This window comes from Etheostoma spectabile, chromosome 1, assembly GCF_008692095.1.
Source record: "Etheostoma spectabile isolate EspeVRDwgs_2016 chromosome 1, UIUC_Espe_1.0, whole genome shotgun sequence".
NCBI classification, from domain to species: Eukaryota; Metazoa; Chordata; class Actinopteri; order Perciformes; family Percidae; genus Etheostoma; species Etheostoma spectabile.
Window position 1 is genome coordinate 16,169,940 of NC_045733.1, and position 20,622 is coordinate 16,190,561.

General features: G+C 39.3%; 3 protein-coding genes across 7 annotated transcripts in view; 2 read left to right on the plus strand and 1 right to left on the minus strand.

Annotated features, from left to right (window-relative positions):
- LOC116687546 (BTB/POZ domain-containing protein 1) overlaps window positions 1–7,787 on the plus strand; it is a 9,986-nt gene extending 2,199 nt beyond the window's left edge. The window contains exons 3-9 of one of the 3 annotated variants that reach the window (XR_004331590.1): window positions 3,450–3,555; window positions 3,644–3,841; window positions 4,007–4,199; window positions 4,305–4,392; window positions 4,798–4,944; window positions 5,046–5,338; window positions 7,772–7,787. Coding sequence is in view for 2 of the 3 variants with exons in the window: in XM_032513006.1 (XP_032368897.1) it covers window positions 3,450–3,555; window positions 3,644–3,841; window positions 4,007–4,199; window positions 4,305–4,392; window positions 4,798–4,944; window positions 5,046–5,204 (891 nt within the window). In the remaining variant the exon portion in view is untranslated. Of the gene's footprint in view, window positions 1–3,449; window positions 3,556–3,643; window positions 3,842–4,006; window positions 4,200–4,304; window positions 4,393–4,797; window positions 4,945–5,045; window positions 5,848–7,771 lie in introns of those variants that run through there. The other 2 variants (XM_032513006.1, XM_032513019.1) reach the window with 2 other exon arrangements.
- A 7,178-nt stretch (window positions 7,788–14,965) lies between these two features.
- LOC116687605 (RNA guanine-N7 methyltransferase activating subunit) lies at window positions 14,966–17,606 on the minus strand. 2 transcript variants are annotated; one of them, XM_032513109.1, is made up of 3 exons: window positions 17,443–17,606; window positions 16,852–17,019; window positions 14,966–15,827 (listed from the first exon to the last, which is right to left on the minus strand). In XM_032513109.1, exons 2-3 carry the CDS (start codon window positions 17,016–17,018, stop codon window positions 15,632–15,634), a joined length of 363 nt encoding a protein of 120 aa, XP_032369000.1. In that variant the 5' UTR covers window position 17,019; window positions 17,443–17,606; the 3' UTR covers window positions 14,966–15,631. The 2 variants fall into 2 exon arrangements, with proteins under 2 accessions (XP_032369000.1, XP_032369008.1); XM_032513117.1 differs by lacking the exon at window positions 17,443–17,606 and adding an exon at window positions 17,143–17,385.
- The window catches only part of homer2 (homer scaffold protein 2), a 31,160-nt gene continuing 28,143 nt past the window's right edge, over window positions 17,606–20,622 (plus strand). The window contains exon 1 of one of the 2 annotated variants that reach the window (XM_032513075.1): window positions 17,606–17,815. In XM_032513075.1, coding sequence (XP_032368966.1) covers window positions 17,814–17,815 — 2 coding nt within the window. In that variant the 5' untranslated portion in view covers window positions 17,606–17,813. Of the gene's footprint in view, window positions 17,816–18,060; window positions 18,511–20,622 lie in introns of those variants that run through there. The other variant, XM_032513065.1, reaches the window with a different exon arrangement.

The window sequence follows — 20,622 nt, forward strand, 5'->3', positions numbered from 1 at the left end:
GGCCGATCTGGAATCTTGCTCCTTATGAGGTCATAAGGAGACAGTTTACCTCCACTTTCTCTGCTTTGCCTGTCCAGAGAATCTGGCCCACCCATGAGAGAGAGACACCATGGCTTTCAAAAAAGCAAAGTGGCAGTGCCCCCCCTCTCTCCTCCTCTAAAACTACAGACTCAGAAATGGCACATACTAAGGAAAGCTCATTGTGGGACTGGCTGTAGTGGCTGTATTCTGCACCAAGGCTGAATTTTGGGAAAGAGACTTCAGATACAGTATTAGAGGACCACTAAGGTCGATATAAAAGCATCCAAAGAGCACCATGTCATGGGACCTTTTAAATTTCACTTCATCCAAAGTACAAAACGCATGTTAGCCCCAGATATATCAGATATTATACACAGACACAGTCAGATACTGTTACGGTTTTTATGTGCTGAGGTCTGAGTTATCTGTTTCTGAGATTCTTGAATTCAGGGGCGGATCTACAGCCAGCCAAGACAATTGTGAGTAGTGCACTGGAGGAAGAGAATGAGGGAAATGAAGGAGAAGGCAGTAAACTGGAGAGACCAGGAGGGTCAGAGCAGGAGAAGATTACAGAAGGAGATGCAGAAACAAGTGAAAGAGAAAAGGGATAGGAAGATTTGACTGTGAAGAAGAGGCTGCAGATTCAGAGAGAGGGACAGAGTCAGGGAGTGATCAGAAGGAGGAAGATGCCTGCAGTTACCCCTGGACCAAATAGCTTGTTTAAATTCTCCCTCCACATTAAATGCAGTACAGTAGCTTAACATGTCATGTCACTCAGTGGAATGACATGTTTTCAGTTTTTGGTTGTATATGTTATAGGTTTAGATATGTAAAGATTTACACATATACATAGATTAATCTAATGATGTTTTACAGTTTCTCTGTCATAGCATTTGTTTGATCATAATTACTGGTAAAATAAGACATTCTGTTAGTAGGGCATATCAGTGCGTTTACGTATGGGGGTTTCCCTGTACCGTCTTCCCCCTGCCACCCTACCAAGGTCTCTCGCTACCCCTTTGCCACCCCCGTGTAAAATTTTCTAGATCTGCCACTGTTTGAATTTAATTTGTGGTGCTCAAAGCTTTGAAATATTACGTTTGCCGGCAACATGTCTTTCCAGACACCTTTGCAGGTGGTCTGGATACGCAGGATATCGATCAATACCACACAGATGTCTTCAATTCCAATGCCTTTATTTCCATCACCACAACTGTCTCAACTGTCTGGTGAATAAGTGGTTTTGCGCGAGATGTACTTTACACCAGATGACAGTTGGAATCAAATTGTAGCATCTGTCATGTCCAGCAGAGTCTAGCAGACGTGTGTCGGAGTGTGTCAGGTGAAAGAGAGACAATCTGGGCACAGTTTGATTTCCCCAAAGTCTGTGTGAAGAGGCAGAGTTCAGGTGGGGAGAGAGATAGGAGAGAACTGGTGATAAAGTCACCGCTAGAGGCGACCCTTTTCCACACATTACTGGATCTGCTTTCTACCAAAGAAATAGTCCCTATGAAAAACATTAACATTGATGTCTGGTGATTATCCAGAGCAATTGGGATTCTTTCTGGAAACACACATTGCTCTTGGGTTTTCAGTTATATTTTGATGCTTTGAGCAGAAGGGAAATGCCATTCATCCTCCATTGCATGCGAGTGGCGGCAGAAAATGCTTGGCCAGACACCACCAGGAGAAAGTGAAAAAATATATTCATAGTATTTCAGGTGAACTCGCCAATTTAAGACGTAGGGCATCAGGAAAAGACCATTTTAAAGCAGAGCAGGAACAGAATGTTTCACTAAAAGCTTGGGCTGTTTTTTAAGGGTGTTTCATAGGGCAGTATATGGAATGAGGTAATAACAATTTTGTCTCTTTCGTTCCATCTGCTGGAAACTGTCTGACAGCAGCCCTTACAGTGGAGATGGAGCCATTTGTCTTTCTTTGTATCCCCACCAGACCTTCCAGCCATCAATGGTTGAGTTTTATGACATTACCTGTTCTATTTTTGGTTTATGCTGCTCTTTGTTTGGGGTCAGCGTTCTGTTCTGATGCTGACTGCTACGCCTTCAAGCTGCATGCTCGGCTGCTTTCAGATCAAAAACCACCGCTTTTTTTTTTTTTACTAACACAGCAAAAGGAAGAATCATCAGCCAATCAGCCATAAGCTACCCAAAGAAACCCAGATGAAAAATAAAAGGGCACTTGGAGAGCGCAGACCTCTGCCAAGGCATGGCCTATAATTCAATGTTAATGCAGGGTGAATTTTGCCTAGTTGGAAACTCATTTTTCCGATTATTCTGACATCACATACTCGCAGTGTTAATGAAAGTAAAAAATAATTCATGTCATTCATTAAGCAGTTGGGCCAGTCATTTTTCCGTAATCCTGCTGACAGACAAAGTATACAAGATATTGAAAAATCTGTTTACAGATTAACATTATTTTACCCGACATATTTTTATATCTTCTTTTATTTTCATACACAATATTTAGTAAATAAAGAAGACAACGATGAAAAAATAAAAAATGAAAAAGAACATTAATTGCATCTTAGAAAAAACATATCACTGGGTTAAGAATGCTTGTTTTGTTTGTTTCACACGTCATTGTGTCATTTCAGAAGGTACAATGGTCATATGTAAGATACTAAATATATAGACATACACAGAAAAAATGAACTACAGACAGACGATCCCAGCACAAATATAGCGTTAATGGAATTGTCAACAAGCATATGTTAAGAGCATTCTTTCCTTGAGAATTTTCTTGAAGATTTAGACAGAATGCAACAAGTTTTCCTCAAGCTCGTTCCAGATCTGCGGTCCCCTACAAACTACACTCAGGCTCGTACACTTTAACCGTAGCTTTTTTGCCAGTGATTCAGTGTTTTTCCCTTGTAGCATAAGTGTACAGAGGTCGACTGATTGGAACATTCTCACACAATCGGTGGTTTAGTCTATGAATAACCTGGAATATCATGCAGCCATTATGAAAGACAGACCAAGATGACGAAATAGAGGACGAGTGTGGGTATTTGGCTTAGACCTCGTTAATGCCCGGATGATCTTTATCTGTGAAATATGTAGTTTTTTCAAGTGGCTGTGAAAAGTGTTAGACCATAAACAAAAGTTTAAATGGGGCTCAAACTAAGTTTTAAATAAGGTAAGAAGTGTGGGAGAAAATTTCTTACTTAAAAAAATAGTCCAACATATTTAGATAATTATTTTGTTAGGTGATCAATATGGCATTTGAAATTTAAACATTCATCGATATAGACTCAGAGGAATTTAGTGGTGACCGCAAACGGCTGTTGGCGAGCGGAGAAAGTCCATGTGTACCTGGTTTTTGGCATTTTGGAATCGGTTTTAATTTGGAACCGGGTTTTGGTTCCCAACCCTACTTATGTGGCTTCTTTTGTGCTTTCATTACAGGCAAGGTTATTTGACGAGCCTCAACTTGCCAGTCTCTGCTTAGACACCATAGACAAAAGCACTGCGGACGCAATAAACGCAGAGGGCTTCACAGATATTGACCTCGGTATGTGAGTCTTGTTAACCAGATGTTTCATTTTCTACAGATTGTTTGGATGTAAACTGATGCATATTCTGTGTATTTGTATGTGTAGAAACTTTATGTGCAGTGCTGCAAAGAGACACACTCAGCATCAGGGAGAACCGCTTATTTGGGGCGGTGGTACGCTGGGCAGAGGCCGAGTGTTACAGACAACAGCTTCCCCAGACCTCGGAGAACAAACAGAAGGTTCTGGGGAAAGCCCTCCCGCTCATCCGCTTCCCGCTTATGACTGTTGAGGAGTTTGCTGCAGGTAAGCGCATCACAAATATAAAAAATTGTTTCACTTCCTGCAATGGTATTTTTTTTTTTCAACACAATACTGGCCATTTTTAGCCAAACATATTCGTCATGTTCCTGCTGTGTCCATACAACTCAAACCACAGAAACCAGCTTGATATTCTTTCTTGTGCAACAGGGCCTGCCCAGTCTGGAATATTGTTCGATCGGGAGGTGGTAAATCTGTTTTTACACTTTACAGTAAACCCCAAACCACGGGTCGACTACATCGACAGGCCCCGCTGCAGCCTCAGGGGGGAGGAGTGCAGCATTAATAGATTCCAGCAGGTTGAGAGTCGATGGGGGTACAGTGGTACCAGCGACAGAATCAGGTGAGAAGACGAGCATCAGTGGTCAGTTGTTTATCCGAACAATCTCACTTAAAGTTAAATGCGTTTTCTAATTGTCTCTCTTTGTCTGTCTTTCTCCCTCTGTAGATTCAATGTTAACAGAAGAATATGCATAGTGGGCTTTGGCCTGTATGGTTCAATACATGGCCCCAATGACTATCAGGTCAACATACAGGTAACGTCTGGTATTAAGGCATAATAATGTTAAAGGAGGAACTCCTGCATTGCTAATATCATCAGTGTGCTTGTGATGGAGACTTGCAATTTACAGTTTTCCTGTACTGAAAAAGTGTAACATTTGTCTTAGTACCAATACAATATGCCAGTTTCAATACCAGTTATGTTTTTTGTTGGGAGGAATATAAACATATTTTTTCATTTCACAAAAAAAGCCAATCTGCTCACAAGGAAAAATGACAATATTTCCAATTACCAAGCAGAAAGATTCACCACCAAACATATAAACACAGAAACAGAGTACCTTGCCAGCTGTGTTTTAATAGTTAGTCGTAACATGGATTTTTTTTTTTTCCTTTGCATGTTGTTGTTCATTCACTAAAGACATTATCCTGTTCTGCAGATTTTAGAGAGCGACAAACGCATTACACTGGGGCAGAACGACACAGGTTTTAACTGTGACGGCACAGCCAACACTTTCAGAGTGATGTTCAAAGAGCCTGTGGAAATTCTACCCAGTGTCAGCTACACTGCATGTGCCACCTTAAAGGTCAGTCTAAACTTGCTGTGTTTTATAAAGTGTATAATTCTATGAATGCACATGAACTTCTTTAACCCAGATTCACCTATTACCTGCTTTTTTCACCCCAGGGCCCAGACTCTCACTATGGCACAAAAGGGTTAAAGAAAGTGACCCAGGAATCAGCAACGGGGACCAAGACGACCTTTTTCTTTTTTAGCTCACCAGGAAATAATAACGGCACATCAGTGGAGGATGGGCAAATACCAGAGATCATCTACTACACCTAGACTTAACACGGTGTCATGCACGTACACTGAGCCAGACTGCTGAGAAGACTGGACTGCTGGAGATAAACGTAGTGCCTCATGATCCCTTGGAATAAAGAATGTGTGTGTTTGAGAGAGAGAGAGAGATAGTGTGTGTGTGCGTGTGTTTTGAGAAGGTTTGTGTATGTGCGTATCTGTCTTTATAATAGCGGTGTACAGACATGATCAGGAATGTGGAAACAAGCGAAGATATGGGAAAATCACAGCTGTCGTATGAAGAAAAGCTTTTGTGGCATAAACTGTTTCATCATATGTAAATGATCTAAACACTGTTGTCCTGTCTGTGTGTTGTTATCAGTAAGCTGCCAGTGCAGGAGTTAATCCTGCAAAAGGGGAACTAGTGAGACTGCTACCATGTCTTGGCTGGCGCTATTTCATTTAGTTATTTTCTCAGCTTTTGGTGATGCATTTACAGAAAGTATAACATTTGCAAATATTTTTATCGTGCACTGTTATCATTTATTCAGCAGGTGTCTTCAAATACTTTGTTTTTGCATTGTATCAAGGATCCATGTGTGTTGTGTAACTTCGCCAGTGGTACTGTACATGCTGTAAGTTATGACTACATGTTTGCTTAGCACTTCATTAAAATGTAAAAAAATAATAACAATGGTCCAGGACTTTTTTTGGTTAAAATAATTTTAAAAGTTTATTTCAGCGTTTTGGCAATATGCCAATACAATGTGGTAAGATTGTTTCCTTTGATAAACTCCAGATAAAGTGGGTCTTGCATAAACAAATATGTATCATTCCTCGTTGTGTCACTAGGTGGCCAGATACTCCATACAGATTAATAAACCGATAAATGGGGGAGTGGGAAAGATAGATGAGTTGTTTCCAACATGGCGTGGGATAGAAAAAAAAAATCTGTTCAACATTTTAATTGCCTCTTCCGGCCTTTTAATTATCACAATGTGACAATCTGGGCGAGAAAGTAACGTTGAACAGCATGAGTCAAAGACAGACACAGTGATGAAGAAAGTATTCATAATCTTATACTTCAACAATGTGACAATACTCTATTCCTGCATTTAAAATTGTACTTAGGTAAAAGTGCATAAGAATCATCAGCAACTTGAACTTGTAAAAGTACTGGTTCTACAGAAAAATGGCATATGTACTAATGTTAATAAGGATTATGGATGTATGAAGTATTTAGCTGTTGTAGTTGGTCGAGCAGAAGCAACTTTATATTCATTTGCATAGTTTAGTCAAGTGGTCCCAAATTTAAGTGTCGAGACCCCTCTAATCGGTCACAAGATTATTAAGATTAAGAGAAATCTTCATTGATTCGGCGGGGAACACAGCAGGTTGTTACAGCAGTACTGAGACTGCAATAGTGCAGATAAATAGAGAAAGGAAAAGGATAAATAAAAGGTAGGCTAAATAAAACAAAAACATACGTTTTAAAATAAAAAATATACAAGAACAAATAGGTCTCCATCTGAGAAGTTGTGAGATGATTAATGGGAATGGAAGAAGAAAAAACTAAGTTCTGCTACAATTTTGTCTTGTGAAATATTGAACTAGACCCAACTAATAACTAGAGTTATTCTAAGCAGTCACAATGTGTTATATTTTATAAGCGTATCCTGTGTCATGTGTAAAATATGAAGCTGAAAGGTTACTATAAAAATACATGTAGCGGAGTAAAATGTAGCAGAAAATGGAAAGTAAAGTACCTGAAAGTGTATTTAATACAGTAGTAAATGTACTTCCTTTGTGAGGAAGGGTAGGATGTAGAAACAGCCACTAGTGAAATAAGCATTTGGATATTTTATCTAATTAAAAGTCAATTGAAGATCCTCACAGCTAAAAATGCCAGAAATGCAGCAAAGCATTGTCTTCCTAAAAATAAAATTATAACTACTATAAGAAAACAATCCTTATTATCATTTCAGCCTCAGTCCTCCTGTCCTCCTAAATCCAAACGCAAATCTTAATAACACCAGATTAATTATTGCTGGATGTGCTCTGTTCCTATTTTGCCGGTGAAAATAAATTCTACAGCACAGAGATAAGATGCTGATAAATTTCATCATCTGTACATTCGTACAAGAAAGGCAAAACAAGGCCACTTTTGACAGCTGTGAGTGGGCTCTAGCCAGTGTGATCTACGGAGGCTGTCAGGTGAGTCATCACCGGTACTTGAGTGCTTCTCCCCGCTGACTGCCCACTTAGACAACCTTTATATAAAAAAAAAATAATAAAATAAAATATAATAAATCACTGTGAGACATGAGACAGATTTTCACCACCCACCAGACACAAAATGCTCAAGAAATCATGAGAACAAAAAAACACTGCAAAAGCACTGAAAGTCCTCTCCTCTCACCTGTGTTATGTAGAAAAACTGTTCAAGGTCTGAAGGGACTAAAAAAAAGCAAGCTTCATGAAAGCTGTGAAAATTATGACAGGGAAGTTTCCACTAATACTATGGCAATAAAAACCAAATAGGAAGCTTCTGGGGAATAACTCTCCCCATAAAAGCATTTTCTTACAGCTATTAGATTACAAATTGATGTCAGTTATGTGTGTGTGTGTGTGTGTGTGTGTGTGTGTGTGTGTGTGTGTGTGTGTGTGTGTGTGTGTGTGTGTGGGTAGATAGCAGCAGAATGGGCCATCTCTCTTGGTTTGAGCCTTCTATTTGAACACTGACAGCAGGAGAGAGTATTTATGCTTCCGCCGTTTTTGACAACCTGTGACACATAACTGAAATGATCAGACTAACATCGCCATAGGCAACCGAGAGAAAGTTTTTTTCCTATCTCATTTTACGTCTGTAGTAGCACAAATCTTGTTCTTTGTGAGGGCAAATTCTTCGGTCAAGCTGGTGAACATCACATTCAAAGAGGCCTCGAAAAGCAAGTTCCTTAGTTGTTTGAAGCCTAAATTAATACCATGATGAGAGTTTGGAACATATAGGCTTTGGTTTTAATATGTTGATTAAAGATTTTTTTTTTCATTCATTTTCAGCATTTTCAACCCAGGCCCACCGCGTCGAGGAGTAACCCTCTATATATGGGTGCCCGCTCTACCAACTGAGCTCTCTGGATGCCATATTATGTTGTTTGTTACATGTTTGAAAACCACAATGGAATGATATATATATGCTAATTTGATCATCTGAAAACAGTAAAGCACCTGAGTGCGTAAACAGCCCCAAAATAATGAGCAGATATCAGCAGAGCTGAAGCCAGAGCTCATTAGTACGCCTACCTTTCTCACACTACAAATTTCATTTAATTTATATTTATAAAAACCTACACAGTCCAGACAACAGAGAAGACGGAAGTGCATACAAATCCATATCCATCTATACGCCTGCAGTAGATGATGTGTGAAGAAAAAGATGATTAAAGAGCTATTAAATGTAAGTAAATAAAGGCTTCATTCAGTCCTATTCTATCTCCAATATTGCTTTGTGCAGTCTGATTAAACCACATAAGGGTGAATTGGGTCAGTCCGAGACCGCGCTTAATCAGTCGTCCTGAAATCAGTGGCTGTAATCCATTTAAAAACCTTTATACAGAATGTCCTGATGTGAGATGTGTGAGACCCAGCTCTAGGTGTGACCACTTCACACCAATATCACCCTGCAGGGCTGATGGGGTCCGTGCGTGTGTGTGTGTGTGTGTGTGTGTGTGTGTGTGTGTGTGTGTGTGTGTGTCATTTTCCACACTTGTCCAGCTGGTGAGAATTATGCAATCTGTATTCTGATGATGTAAGACTGTTTGGTAATTAATTATCACATACACACTTATTGGACTGAGCGTCACTAACCCCCCATTTTGTTGCATATTTCACAGGAGGAAGAAAGAAGGAAGGTCATTGTTGTTTTTCTGTGTCACTATTTAAAATACGAGCCTTACAGAAAGTTGATGAAATGAAAGAAATGAAAGTGAAAAGTCCATGCACACCTGGTACACAGGTGTATAGAAAAACTGAAATACACATATACACATACACAACAGACCCAGGTCTCGTGTAGTAATAGACAATTTACTCCATATTTCCTTAATAGTGATTGATGATATTGTTCTTGTAGCTATATCTGTATCGTGTTCTTGTAATTTCTTTTGATATAATCTATTTTTTTTAAGGTTATAAGAGATATGTCTGCAGATACATATTTGCATATGATACTTAAAGTGTTTCTTGTCAGTTATTTGTCACCTTCCTCAATTTGAACTTCAGTTGTTAAAATGTATTTGTTTTTGCATTGTCGTTTTAGAATTTATTATTTTTAATTGAATATTTTGGAAGCGTATTTCTGCCCAAGAAGAGAGAAAATAAGTTATTGATGATAAAAATATATATTATTATGAAATACTAGATTACATTAGATTAGATTAGATTAGATTAGATTATACTTTATTCATCCCACGACGGGGAAATTTTTTTGTTACAGTAGCAGCATTTTTCAATAACAGCAAAAAACAATAACACACAAACAAGTAAGCACGAAAGAAATACAAGGCAAGAAACACAGGCAAGCAATAGACAATGAAAATATGGTAGACTGAGTAAGTAAAATGGCGTCAAACAAAAGGAATTTTAAAGTGCGGTTGCCATGATAAGAGAAACAATATTATATTGTAGTATTGTAGTATAATATACTACATCAAAACAATGAGATAAGTCAAATTTGAACTTTTCTTACCATGTCATATTTTTGTCTTAGTAGAATTTAGACTTTCTTTGACACAATGAAAGGTATGTTCAGGTGGTTTACACACCTAGGCTGGAGACACCATGGCAAGTAACATGACTCAAATTCCTTGAGTGTACCTATTTTCAGCCAAAAAACAGGAACATTTGTTCTATTCATAGACAATTTATGCTTGTGCCCTTTAAGTGTGACTTTCATTAGTGTTCATCAATGTAAATATGTTCGCTGGGTGTTGATAAGGTGCACTGCATGGTGTTGATGCTCGTCATCCTGGAGTCTGATTGCAGCCTTGTTAGCAGTATAAGCCCACAGCAGGCTGAAGAATGAAAACGAAATTTCCATGTAATACACTGTGAATTTAAGAATGTCCTTCCCTCAAAGAAAAAAGAAAGATGGCTGAGACGCTGCATTTTTGAAAGTCAAACATCACCAACCAGCATCATTTCTGCCATGCTGAAAAGGTTCTCGGTGTAGTGTGTGTCGTGTATGATTCAGATGTCATGTCAGCCTGTCCCTGTAGCAAAGCACAGGTTTGGATGATGGAGATGCACTGAAGAGTGGATGGAACCTCTTGGCAGATGGCTCAGTTGATTGGAGCTGGGTACTCACCATGTTCTTGGTTCTGGAGATGGAGTGAAAGAATATTTCTTACTTTAATGTGTGTGGCTGCATTCACAATGGTTGAAAGTAACAATAAAGTGCATTTACTCAAGTACTGCAAGGACAATTTTGAGATACTTTCTTACTTTAGTATTTCCATTTTCTGCTAATTTAACATTTTCAACTTCAGAGGATAACACTTTTCTTTTTAACTTTACTACATGTGTTTTACAGCTAATGTTCCTAGTTACTTTCCATACTACAATTTTACATGAAATGTGATCCGCTTATTAAATACAACCTTTGTGTCTTGTGATCTCTTACAAAAAGCAGTGTGTAGTTGTGGCACCTTTTCAGATGTCTGAGTTGCTAGCAGTTCCACCAAAGAAAGATGGATCCGCTAAATTTCTCAGTTGGTTTTATTTAAATAACTGTTTAAGGCTAAAAGAGATGCAGTGGAACTCAAACATTTCACAACAAGCTGAATAAGAGAATGTTCTGAAAGATTAATACAAATGTGTGTAGCAGAACGTTGTTTTTTCTTCTTTCCTCTCCCAGTAGTTCCCAATTCCTCATCCAATGACCCCCTTAGGATTATCCATCAAAATTGGACCCTAGGTTGGGAACCACTGGACTAAACTACCTGTACATAAAGTCGTTAAAGCAATCTCTACCTCGAGCAACTACAAAAGTAAAATTCTACATTGATGCATCAGTAATCTCATTATGTCACAGGGGACAATTTTCTGCAAAAAAGGTAAAGTAACTTTTGATACTTAGCTGACAGATACTGTAATATCACACTTAAATATGGTTTTGAATGCACTTCACTTGCAATGGAGTCATTTTTACGTTGTTGTATTTACTTAAGTAAAGAAGCTAAGCACTTTTTCCACCACTGAGTGTTACTAAAGCCTATGTCTTCCTGTAGAAAATACAATCAGTCTGACAAGCCCCCCATTGGCAGCGTAGTCCACCATCTTTACATGGATGACTTGAGCGGCTGCATGATTAACTTAAGGAGAACGCACTTGGATGAGCATGGGACAAGATGTCATCAAATCTAATCTGCAGCTGCAATTATTTGGGGGTTTTATTAAGTCAAAGTGCATGTATGAGTGCTTGCTTTCTTTCTGCATGTGTGTGTGTGTGTGTGTGTGTGTGTGTTCATGTGACAGGTGTACAACTGTGTACAGATCTGGATGTAGCGAACAAAGCTGGGGGCCTTTATTTCAACAGAAAGACGACTCCACCATTCACACATGTCACATGCTACATGAACACTCCCCACTGTCTACTGAGGGCTGGCTGGCCTGGGCCATCCTTAGCCCCTGCACTCTCCCACACCAGATGTAGGTCGCCGAGTGCTGCAGGGGGTGGGGGAATGTGGTATCTGTCTCTCTGTGTGTGTGTGTGTGTGTGTGTGTGTGTGTGTGTGTGTGTGGGGGGAGGTTGTGGTGTTTTGTGCGCGCACGTGTAGCCTATGTCTGTATGCACGTACAAGGGGGGGAGAGAGATGTGATGATTGTAGTGGATAAGTTCGTCATCAAGGACATGGCCCCCAGCACACTGTCTCCATTGCTGTCACATTGCATCGTTCCAAACAGGCTACATGAAGCCTGACAGCCTGGCAGACTAGGCAGAGTGGACTCTCACTGGTCCCTCACTGTGGCTCTCTCTATTGTTTTCCTTCTCTTACACTCTCCAAGTACCATGCTGCATTAACAGCTTATTAATTCAAATGTAATAAGAAATGGATTTTATTATAGGGGGCAGAAAAAAGGCTCAAATACAAATGCTATGCTCTATTGACAAGATGAGTTCCATGATTGAGTAAGATAACTGTGGCACCCCACGGACCTTATCTACACGTTGACCCGTCTTAGTCTTGGTTGCCATGTGAACTTTACACAGGGTCAAGGTCCTGAGGATTTCAGGAGCATGTCAATGTATCTTATTCAGGAGCCTATCAGTTGTTTTCATTTGGAATTAGCTCTCTACCAAAACTCTATACTACATCCAAATTCAAAGCAGGTTTTGAGGTTGTAGTGTGTAACACGGAAAAACTGCCAAAAGACAGAGGTGATAGCGATTCTGTGAGACTGTAGGCGGTGCTTTTAGCTAAATGCTAACATCAGCATGCTAATATGTGACAATGCTAACATGCTGGTGTTTAGCAGGTGTAATGTTTATGTTCACCATTCACCATCAAATAAGTTTAGCGTGTTAGCATGGTAACATTGCTAACATTAAACATGAAGTACAGCTGAGGGTGATGGGAATGATATTAGTTTTGCAGATGTCAAGTGCCCAATGTAAACATCATGATGGGGCTAAAGGAACAGTCAAGGGATCACGTCTGTAGACTTCATCGTCCATGAATGTCTGTTAAAGATTTCACAGCAAGCTATCCAATAGTTGTTGCGATATTTCAGTCTGGATCACGAAAAATATGATTTTGCCTGACCATTTAAGTAATGATTTTAAATTTTGGGAAATGTGCTTGTCCGCCGCAGGAAATGACATTTACATTTCAGTTTTTGTACAGATTAAACAGACAGAATGATAGTTAACTTTTAAGGTGCTAGTTTGCCCATTTCAAACCTTTTGATAGAGCTAGGCTTGCTCTTTCCACCTGTTTACTGTATTTATGCTAAGCTAACTAGCTGCTGGCTGCAGCCTAACAGACAGATGCCCAACAAAAAAGTCGTTTTTTAAATTATTTGTTGGGGCGTTTCCCTTTATTAATGACAGTGGATAGACATGAAAGGGGGAGAGAGATGGGGGATGACATGAAGCAAAGGGCAGCAGGTCGGACTTGAACCCTGACCGCTGCAGGACTCAGCTTACATGGGGCGAAGACACTAATCTAACGTACTGTATATACTGTGCCACCAAAGAGCAACAGTTACATAGTTACAGTTAGTCTACATTTTTCTATATCTTTGCCAATAATACTGTTTTACATTTACTGTCTCCTTCTCTGTCCAGCAAATCCCTGCCCTGTGAAGATACAGCAATCTGGTGTGAAGTTCCTCTAATCTAAACTGATTACAGTGGTGATCACAGCCTTCCTCACTGTGTGCCAGTTTCAGCACAACCCCCACACACTTTCTCCCTAACCTCCTCCCTCTCTTATTACCACAGCTGATTGCACTGCTGAAGTCCAAATGAAGGGTTACCACGTCTTCCCCATGGCCATAAATAGAAACCCCAGAATTCAGGCAGCATAAAACAATGCAGTGTCTGCTTAGCACAGTGGAGAAATGTGTCCAAAGTTACCATTTGTTAATGAGATCTGCTGTGAAAGGACTGAGATATACAAGTGCTGACATCTTTAGGCAATGAGCTACATATGCCATAGCCAATGATGCATGTAGCAATAATGTATTAATGATGCACATAAATATTTCAGTTGCTTTTCACAATGTGAACAATTGTTCTTGGGCTTCTGCTGAGCCATTTACTGGGAATGCTGCTTTCCTTCCACACAGTTGTTCTGGCCATCTGGTTAAATGTGCCATCCACTAGACTGACATTAAAGGCTGAAACAGTGAAACTGGCCAATTCTTCATTTCTGAGCCTGAAAGCGAGAGTTTTGAAACACAATTAACTACATCAAACTCAAATTACCTAGGGGCCACTGGTCAGGTCTGGTTCCATGGGGGCCAATTCAATCTCTATTCAATTTCATTTATAGGGTTAAATCATAACTGGAGTTATTTCTGGACACTTTACAGATAGAGTACGTCTAGACAACATTCCATTTCCAATGACACAACAATTGCCCCACCCTAAGCAAGCATTTGGTGCAACTGGTGCTGCCGGTTGGGACACAGATACACTCCACTTGGAGAAGGAATCTTAAAACCATCACTTCTAAGACGGATAATAAGTGAAAGTTTCACCATCAACGTCTTTAAAACTAATTTGCCAAAATGTTCATTGTGACAAGTTTTGCAGTTGGGGACAGCTTCTGAAAAGAACAATTTTTGCAGCCTTGCCACAAATGAAAATGGTTTCTCCAAAATGAAATGGGGGGGGGGAATCAAAATTATTCAAGCAAAATGTAACAAATAAATATGAAACACGTGTGTGTGTGTAATTGTTTTACAGACCAGATCTGGCACCTGGGTAGCTAGTTTGAGACCCCAATTCTAAACCAATATGTAAATATTAATCCATGATTCCTAACCTTTAAGGCCAGGTCTTTCTGAGAACTTTAATTGTGAGGAATTCAAAAGCAGAGTAAATTTTCCTTTTACTTCAAGTGAAGGATTTAAGTGGCCTGAGGACAGAATAAGCCATATTTAACAAAAAAAGGGTGAACTTGAGAGATCCCCTTGATATTGATCCAGTGCTTTATATTGATGTATCCCTTCAATACTTAATGTTATGCTGACAAGGACTGACACTGAGCCCCATAACCTTACAAAAGAAAACCCACTAATTAAGAAAATACATGTTTAATAAAAACAGTTCATCTGTATCCTTAAACAATGTTGTGACACAAAAATAAAGCTGCATTACAAATAGATTTTCTCCAGAAATTCATATTCATTTTTTGCAACAATACTGTACCCAAAAAGCATGTAAAGACGCAGCTGCAAAACTATCTAAACACAAAAGTCCAACATATAAGCAAAACAACCCATATACCTGAAATATTATAAGAGAAATGTTACTTTTATTTTCATTTTTAATGAGTGCCAGTATTGAAAACAGCAAGTATGTTCTTATCATTTCCAAAAATGTGATGAAAATGTATTAGGATTACCAGGGTGAGCAACATATATGAGAAGGAATGGCTGTATTTTGTAAAAACGTAAGTGGAAGTCAAACGGGATCTGTTTTCTTTTGCCGTCACATTTCAGAAATAATTCTGGGAAAGATTGGACTACGTATTGTCTTTGTATTTTTAATTCTGACAAAGAAAACTGTGTCACAACAATAAAAAAAAAAGTTCCACACAATTACAATGATTGACAGCACATTATTAATATTGATATATTGCTCAAACATTGTGCCTTATACTCAGCTTATGAGACTGGAAATGAGTCATGAATGCAAGTTGTAAGACTGAATACTGTTAACACCCAAGATATTAGAGTAGAGCTCAGCGGTCATAATGTGGTCTCTGATGATAGGAGTTGTATCCCTGGTTGGAGCTTGGAGGGCCTGACTGATACCCACTTCCATGTCCCCAGTGCCTGTCTCTGTCTCTGTCTCTGTCATGCCAGTGTTGCTGCCCACGATGTTCCCCTCCCCAACCTCGACCTCCTCCCCAACCACGACCTCGACGGTCCTGGTACCTAGAGGAGACCAACATGAGTTAACATTCAGCCTTTAATAACAACAGGTACAAAGAATAGCCTTAAAAAATACATGGAACTGTTAAAAAAAAAAAAATAGAAACTAAGTTACACATTTTAAATCAGCAAAGAAATCCGAAAGAATAGTTTCTTCAGAAGTAAATCTATGTTCACTGCCGTTTCTCTAACCTCTTGATCCGATTAAAGCAACCAGATTTCTCCTTTACATGATGGTCACGAAATCAGGTTAGAGGACAAATTCAACCATAACATGGTTATTACTTAAGTGCATGCAAAAGGAGTACTAAAAACTAATCTTGTGTTTTGATTTTATGACTGCTGTTTTGTCTTTTATCCTGAAGCACTTAACATCTTCTATAGAAATGTGTAATCTAAATAAAACCTTTGTTTGTAACCTGAACAATAGAGCTGGGCAATATATAGATATTATTATGACATCGTGATAAGAGACTTGATCTAATCTTAGATTTTGGATATGGAAATATGGCTTAAGTGTATGGCATAACTTTTCTGAACTTACCAGACTGTTGTAACTGTTCTATTATTTGCATTTTCCCACTTAGTTATTATATCCACATTACTGATGATTATTTATCAAAAATCTCATGTCAAAATTTTGTGAAAGCACCAATAGTCACACTACAATACAGTTGTGGTATCAATATCGAGGTATTTGGTAAAAAATCTTTTGTGATATTTGATTTTCTCCAAAGCTCTACTGAACAAATCAAAATCATTAAACCTCATCTTCAATGAGGGAAACACTACCAATCATGGTTTTAACCCCACAATATACCGCAATTCATCTTCGAGATATTAACAGAGCTGATTTTGGACAAAAATTTTAAACTGTACAGCCAGTTGGAGTATTTTTGGAAAATAAAGAGCTAAGAATCGTAAAATTGAACGGCTAAAGAGAGAACTAGCTCTTGTAGCTTCAGTTCGGATAATGGTCAGGGGCGCCCTGTTAGCTAGTTCCAGATAGAACTACAAGTTCCGTTACCTGTCCCTGCCTCTCTGGTTTCCACCTCCACGGCTCCTCCAGTCCTCGACGATGGGTGGGATGTCAGCTGGACGATTCAGATACTGCTGGTATTCTTTGTCGTCCGCTGAAAATCTGTTGGCAAACATCTCCTCGTAGTTCTTCAGGTTTTCATTGGTCTCGGCCATGCTGCAATGACAGAGGAAAAGCTAAAAACAACAACAATGGACACCACAACAAAACACGGCTAGCATGTACGCCTTATTTTTATTTTGTTAAGCTACTGTTTTAGCTACTGGCGGATAGCGTTACGTTTGTTTCGATGTGTCCTGTGTTTCCTAAGCTGCAAGCCAAATCCCCCACGCTGAAAAACGAGTGGACATTAACACGTTGCGTGTGTGTCCACAGGGTTGGACGTGTAGTTGCACTCCCACAGTTGTTCACAGGGTACTGTATATTATTTTGCCCTCAGTCTATTGGTGTGGATGTTGACTCTGTGGCCCAATGCCATTAGTTATGCAATCACTATTAGCCATTAGCTAATGTTAGCTAAAGCACATACAACACAAAAGAAACATTAAAATCCTTTTTGCAATAGAATTGAAAGCACACCTTTACACCACGCGAAGGATTTTTACTTTCGCGACAAACGCAAACGGCTGTTTTTTTTTAGAAGATGCCCCAGAGCAGTACGTCGCCGAAACCCTTCCTCCAGAACAAATACACATGTTTTAATGGTTCCGGGAGCGCACGCACGTGCCATTGATTGATAGAGCTCGTTACCTGCCAGTTGAGACAGGACCGACGGTCAATATCAAGTCGCTTAAATTCTGATAGGGAAGTTAGTACACCACCGTTCGAAAATAAACCCAGGTCATAAGGCTAATACATATTTTTAACTGAAGGTGCTAAAACCGTTAAGCCTGCTTGTTTAAGGCTAATTTAAGACCAACTTCTGAAAGCCATCGAAGTCACTTAAAAACATGTAAGTGCACCTGAATTTGGGAAACCAATCATTGTTGGTTGTTTTTTAACGGAATGTTTCATTCATTTTATATTGTTTATTATTTTTTATTGTTTTAATTATTTAGGTGTCGGTCCACAATTTTGGGCTAAAACTTTGACTGAAACCGGTTTAGCAGGTTTTAGTGTGGGTGGCTGTGGCAGAAGCGGGAGCAGGTGGAAGCCGCTCCGTGTCGCTGCTGCTGCCCCTCATATGAAACGATCCCGCTGGGGAGCCAGGAGGGACGTGCGTTAACTTCATCACCGCCGATTGTTTGAAGATAGCGAGGAAGAAACATTCCGACCTGGGATTCATTTAATCGCGTTGGCTATCTGAAGAGGGGGAAAAACAAAAAGCAAAAAGGAAAAACTTCCCTATCTAAATGACTGGGGTTCAGTGAGTGAGAGAGAGAGAGAGAGCGAGTGAGCGAGAGAGAGAGAGAGAGTGAGCGAGAGACAGAGAGAGAGAGAGAGAGAGAGCGCTTCAACCCCGTTGAATCGAGTTTACGTGCTCTCATATTTCAGTTGTCTCTTAGCAGTCAGAGGACTTGTTCGAAGCAGGCGGTTTTACCGCTAATCATCTGCGGACTTTGACCGCGCTTTAAAACATTACTTCCTCCCAACTCGGAGCCAATAGAGCATATAAAAGGAGTTGTTCCTCAAGTCCGCGGCAATGGGGTGAGTAATCCAGAAAGCGCTGCCCTTCAGAGCGCCTCTCATGACGCCTCACCTGCACTGACTGTAATATTATAGGCTATGTGTGTGCGCGCGCTGAAACGGCAAACATACCTCTACAACTGTTTAGTTTACCTGTCAAGCATCTGAATAAATTTGATTACCATTGCCGTTGTTACCAAAAGCTTGTCTGTGCGCGTTGGGAGCCGATGAAGAGCCCAATTTACTCTTTTATAGAAAGATTATTTGACAATGTGGGTAATTTAAGAGGCGACTTCGGCTTGTCTAAGCTGTCTGCGAGATATTCGATTTCATGTGTGCTTGATACCATATTTCTAATAATGGACTTATTGTTTTCTAGCAAAATATAGATTGGATGTTTTAATTCCTCTTAACACTTCTGCTCCCCCTTAATTTGTCTGCATGGAATATGGTTGGAATATGTATACGGAGGTATCATATCAAAGTGGGCAGAGTAAACACTGCCCACTAATAAGGAGAGATGGTAGTCTAGGTGTGTGTGTGTGTGTGTGTGTGTGTGAGAGACCACAGGGTTGGAGGTGTAGTTGCACTCCCACAGTTGTTCACAGGGTACTGTATATTATTTTGCCCTCAGTCTACTGGTGTGAATGTTGACTCTGTGGCCCAATGCCATTAGTTATGTAATCACTATAGTACACATCTACATACATATAGGCTTATATTTCTGGAGTACCTACTCCTGTTTGCATGGCTTTTATTTGACTTAAAACTGCAATAAGAATTTCTCAGAATCAAACCTTTACCTGAATAATTTATGTAAACTCCATGAATCCTTCCATTTGTGACATAAAGGAACCACCAATGCCACAGAGCTAGTTTCTCCTGAGCAGACATGTTTTTTTTTTTTTTCTTCAATGTGTAAGAAACCGGTTCATCAGTCTTGACTCTCTCAGTAGTGTTGCATGCTCACCTAGCAGGTTTGAAAGCGAGAGAGTCTGTAGTGTTGTGTGTCATGATGAAACTTCCCGGTGGACCGGCAGCGAGGCAGCCAGTCCAAGACAGGTGGCCACACCTACTGACAGAGACATGACAGCAAGTTTCCGTTGTCCGGTTCCCTGGTTTCAGTCACTGCCAACCAGTAATGTCACTTGACAGCTAAATACTTTTTAGGAAGGCAGACACAAACCGCTCCCAGGAAATTACATCTGGCCAAGCCATTCTCTAAAGTTACTGTTCAGGGTCACTAACTGGTATAGAATTTGCAATTTAGGTTTATTTTCAATATCCATTAACTTATTTCACTTATAACTCATTAACATATTTTTTTCAATACATTATCAAAGCCTAAGCTAACGTCTTCAGCATACTTGTTTTGTCTGACAAGCAGCCCCAAACCCAAAATATTCATTAGAAGATCAAGAAAACCAGCACATTTTCACATTTAAGAAGATGTAACAATCGTGTGTGTGTGTGTGTGTGTGTATATATATGTGTGTATATATATGTATGTATATGTGCATGTAGATTAATTTTCTGTCAATTGACTAATCAGCTAATCATTTTTAGTGCTGCAACTAACAATAATTTTAATCATCGATGAATCCGTGGTTACCCTTTTGACCTGAGCACATTTGTTATTCATCTCTTCATTTCCACATAATTTATAAAGCACAATACTACCGTATTAATACTAGTATTAGGGCTGGGCCTTATGGAAAAATCAGAGATCATTATTATTTACCAAGTACCTTAATGTCGATATTGTGACAATTTTAGGGTTGACAAAATATTTTCACAATTAGATTTTAGATAAACATCAATAATCTGGATATAATAACTAAGTCATTAAAGGCAAATAATAGAACAGCTAACAGTCTGGTATTTTCAGAAAATGTCATCACTTAACTGTAATTTGGGACTAAATGCCTTTAGAACCAGGAAATATAACAATATTACGATATCCAAAATCTAGGACAATATCTAGTCTCATATCACAGTATTTATATAATATCATTTATTGCCCATTCCTAGTATGTATTATAATATATGTGTGTGGCATGTCCAATAAATGAAATACAGACAAATACAATCAATTACAGCCTATTTCCAGATTGCTAAATTTAAAGAGGTTGA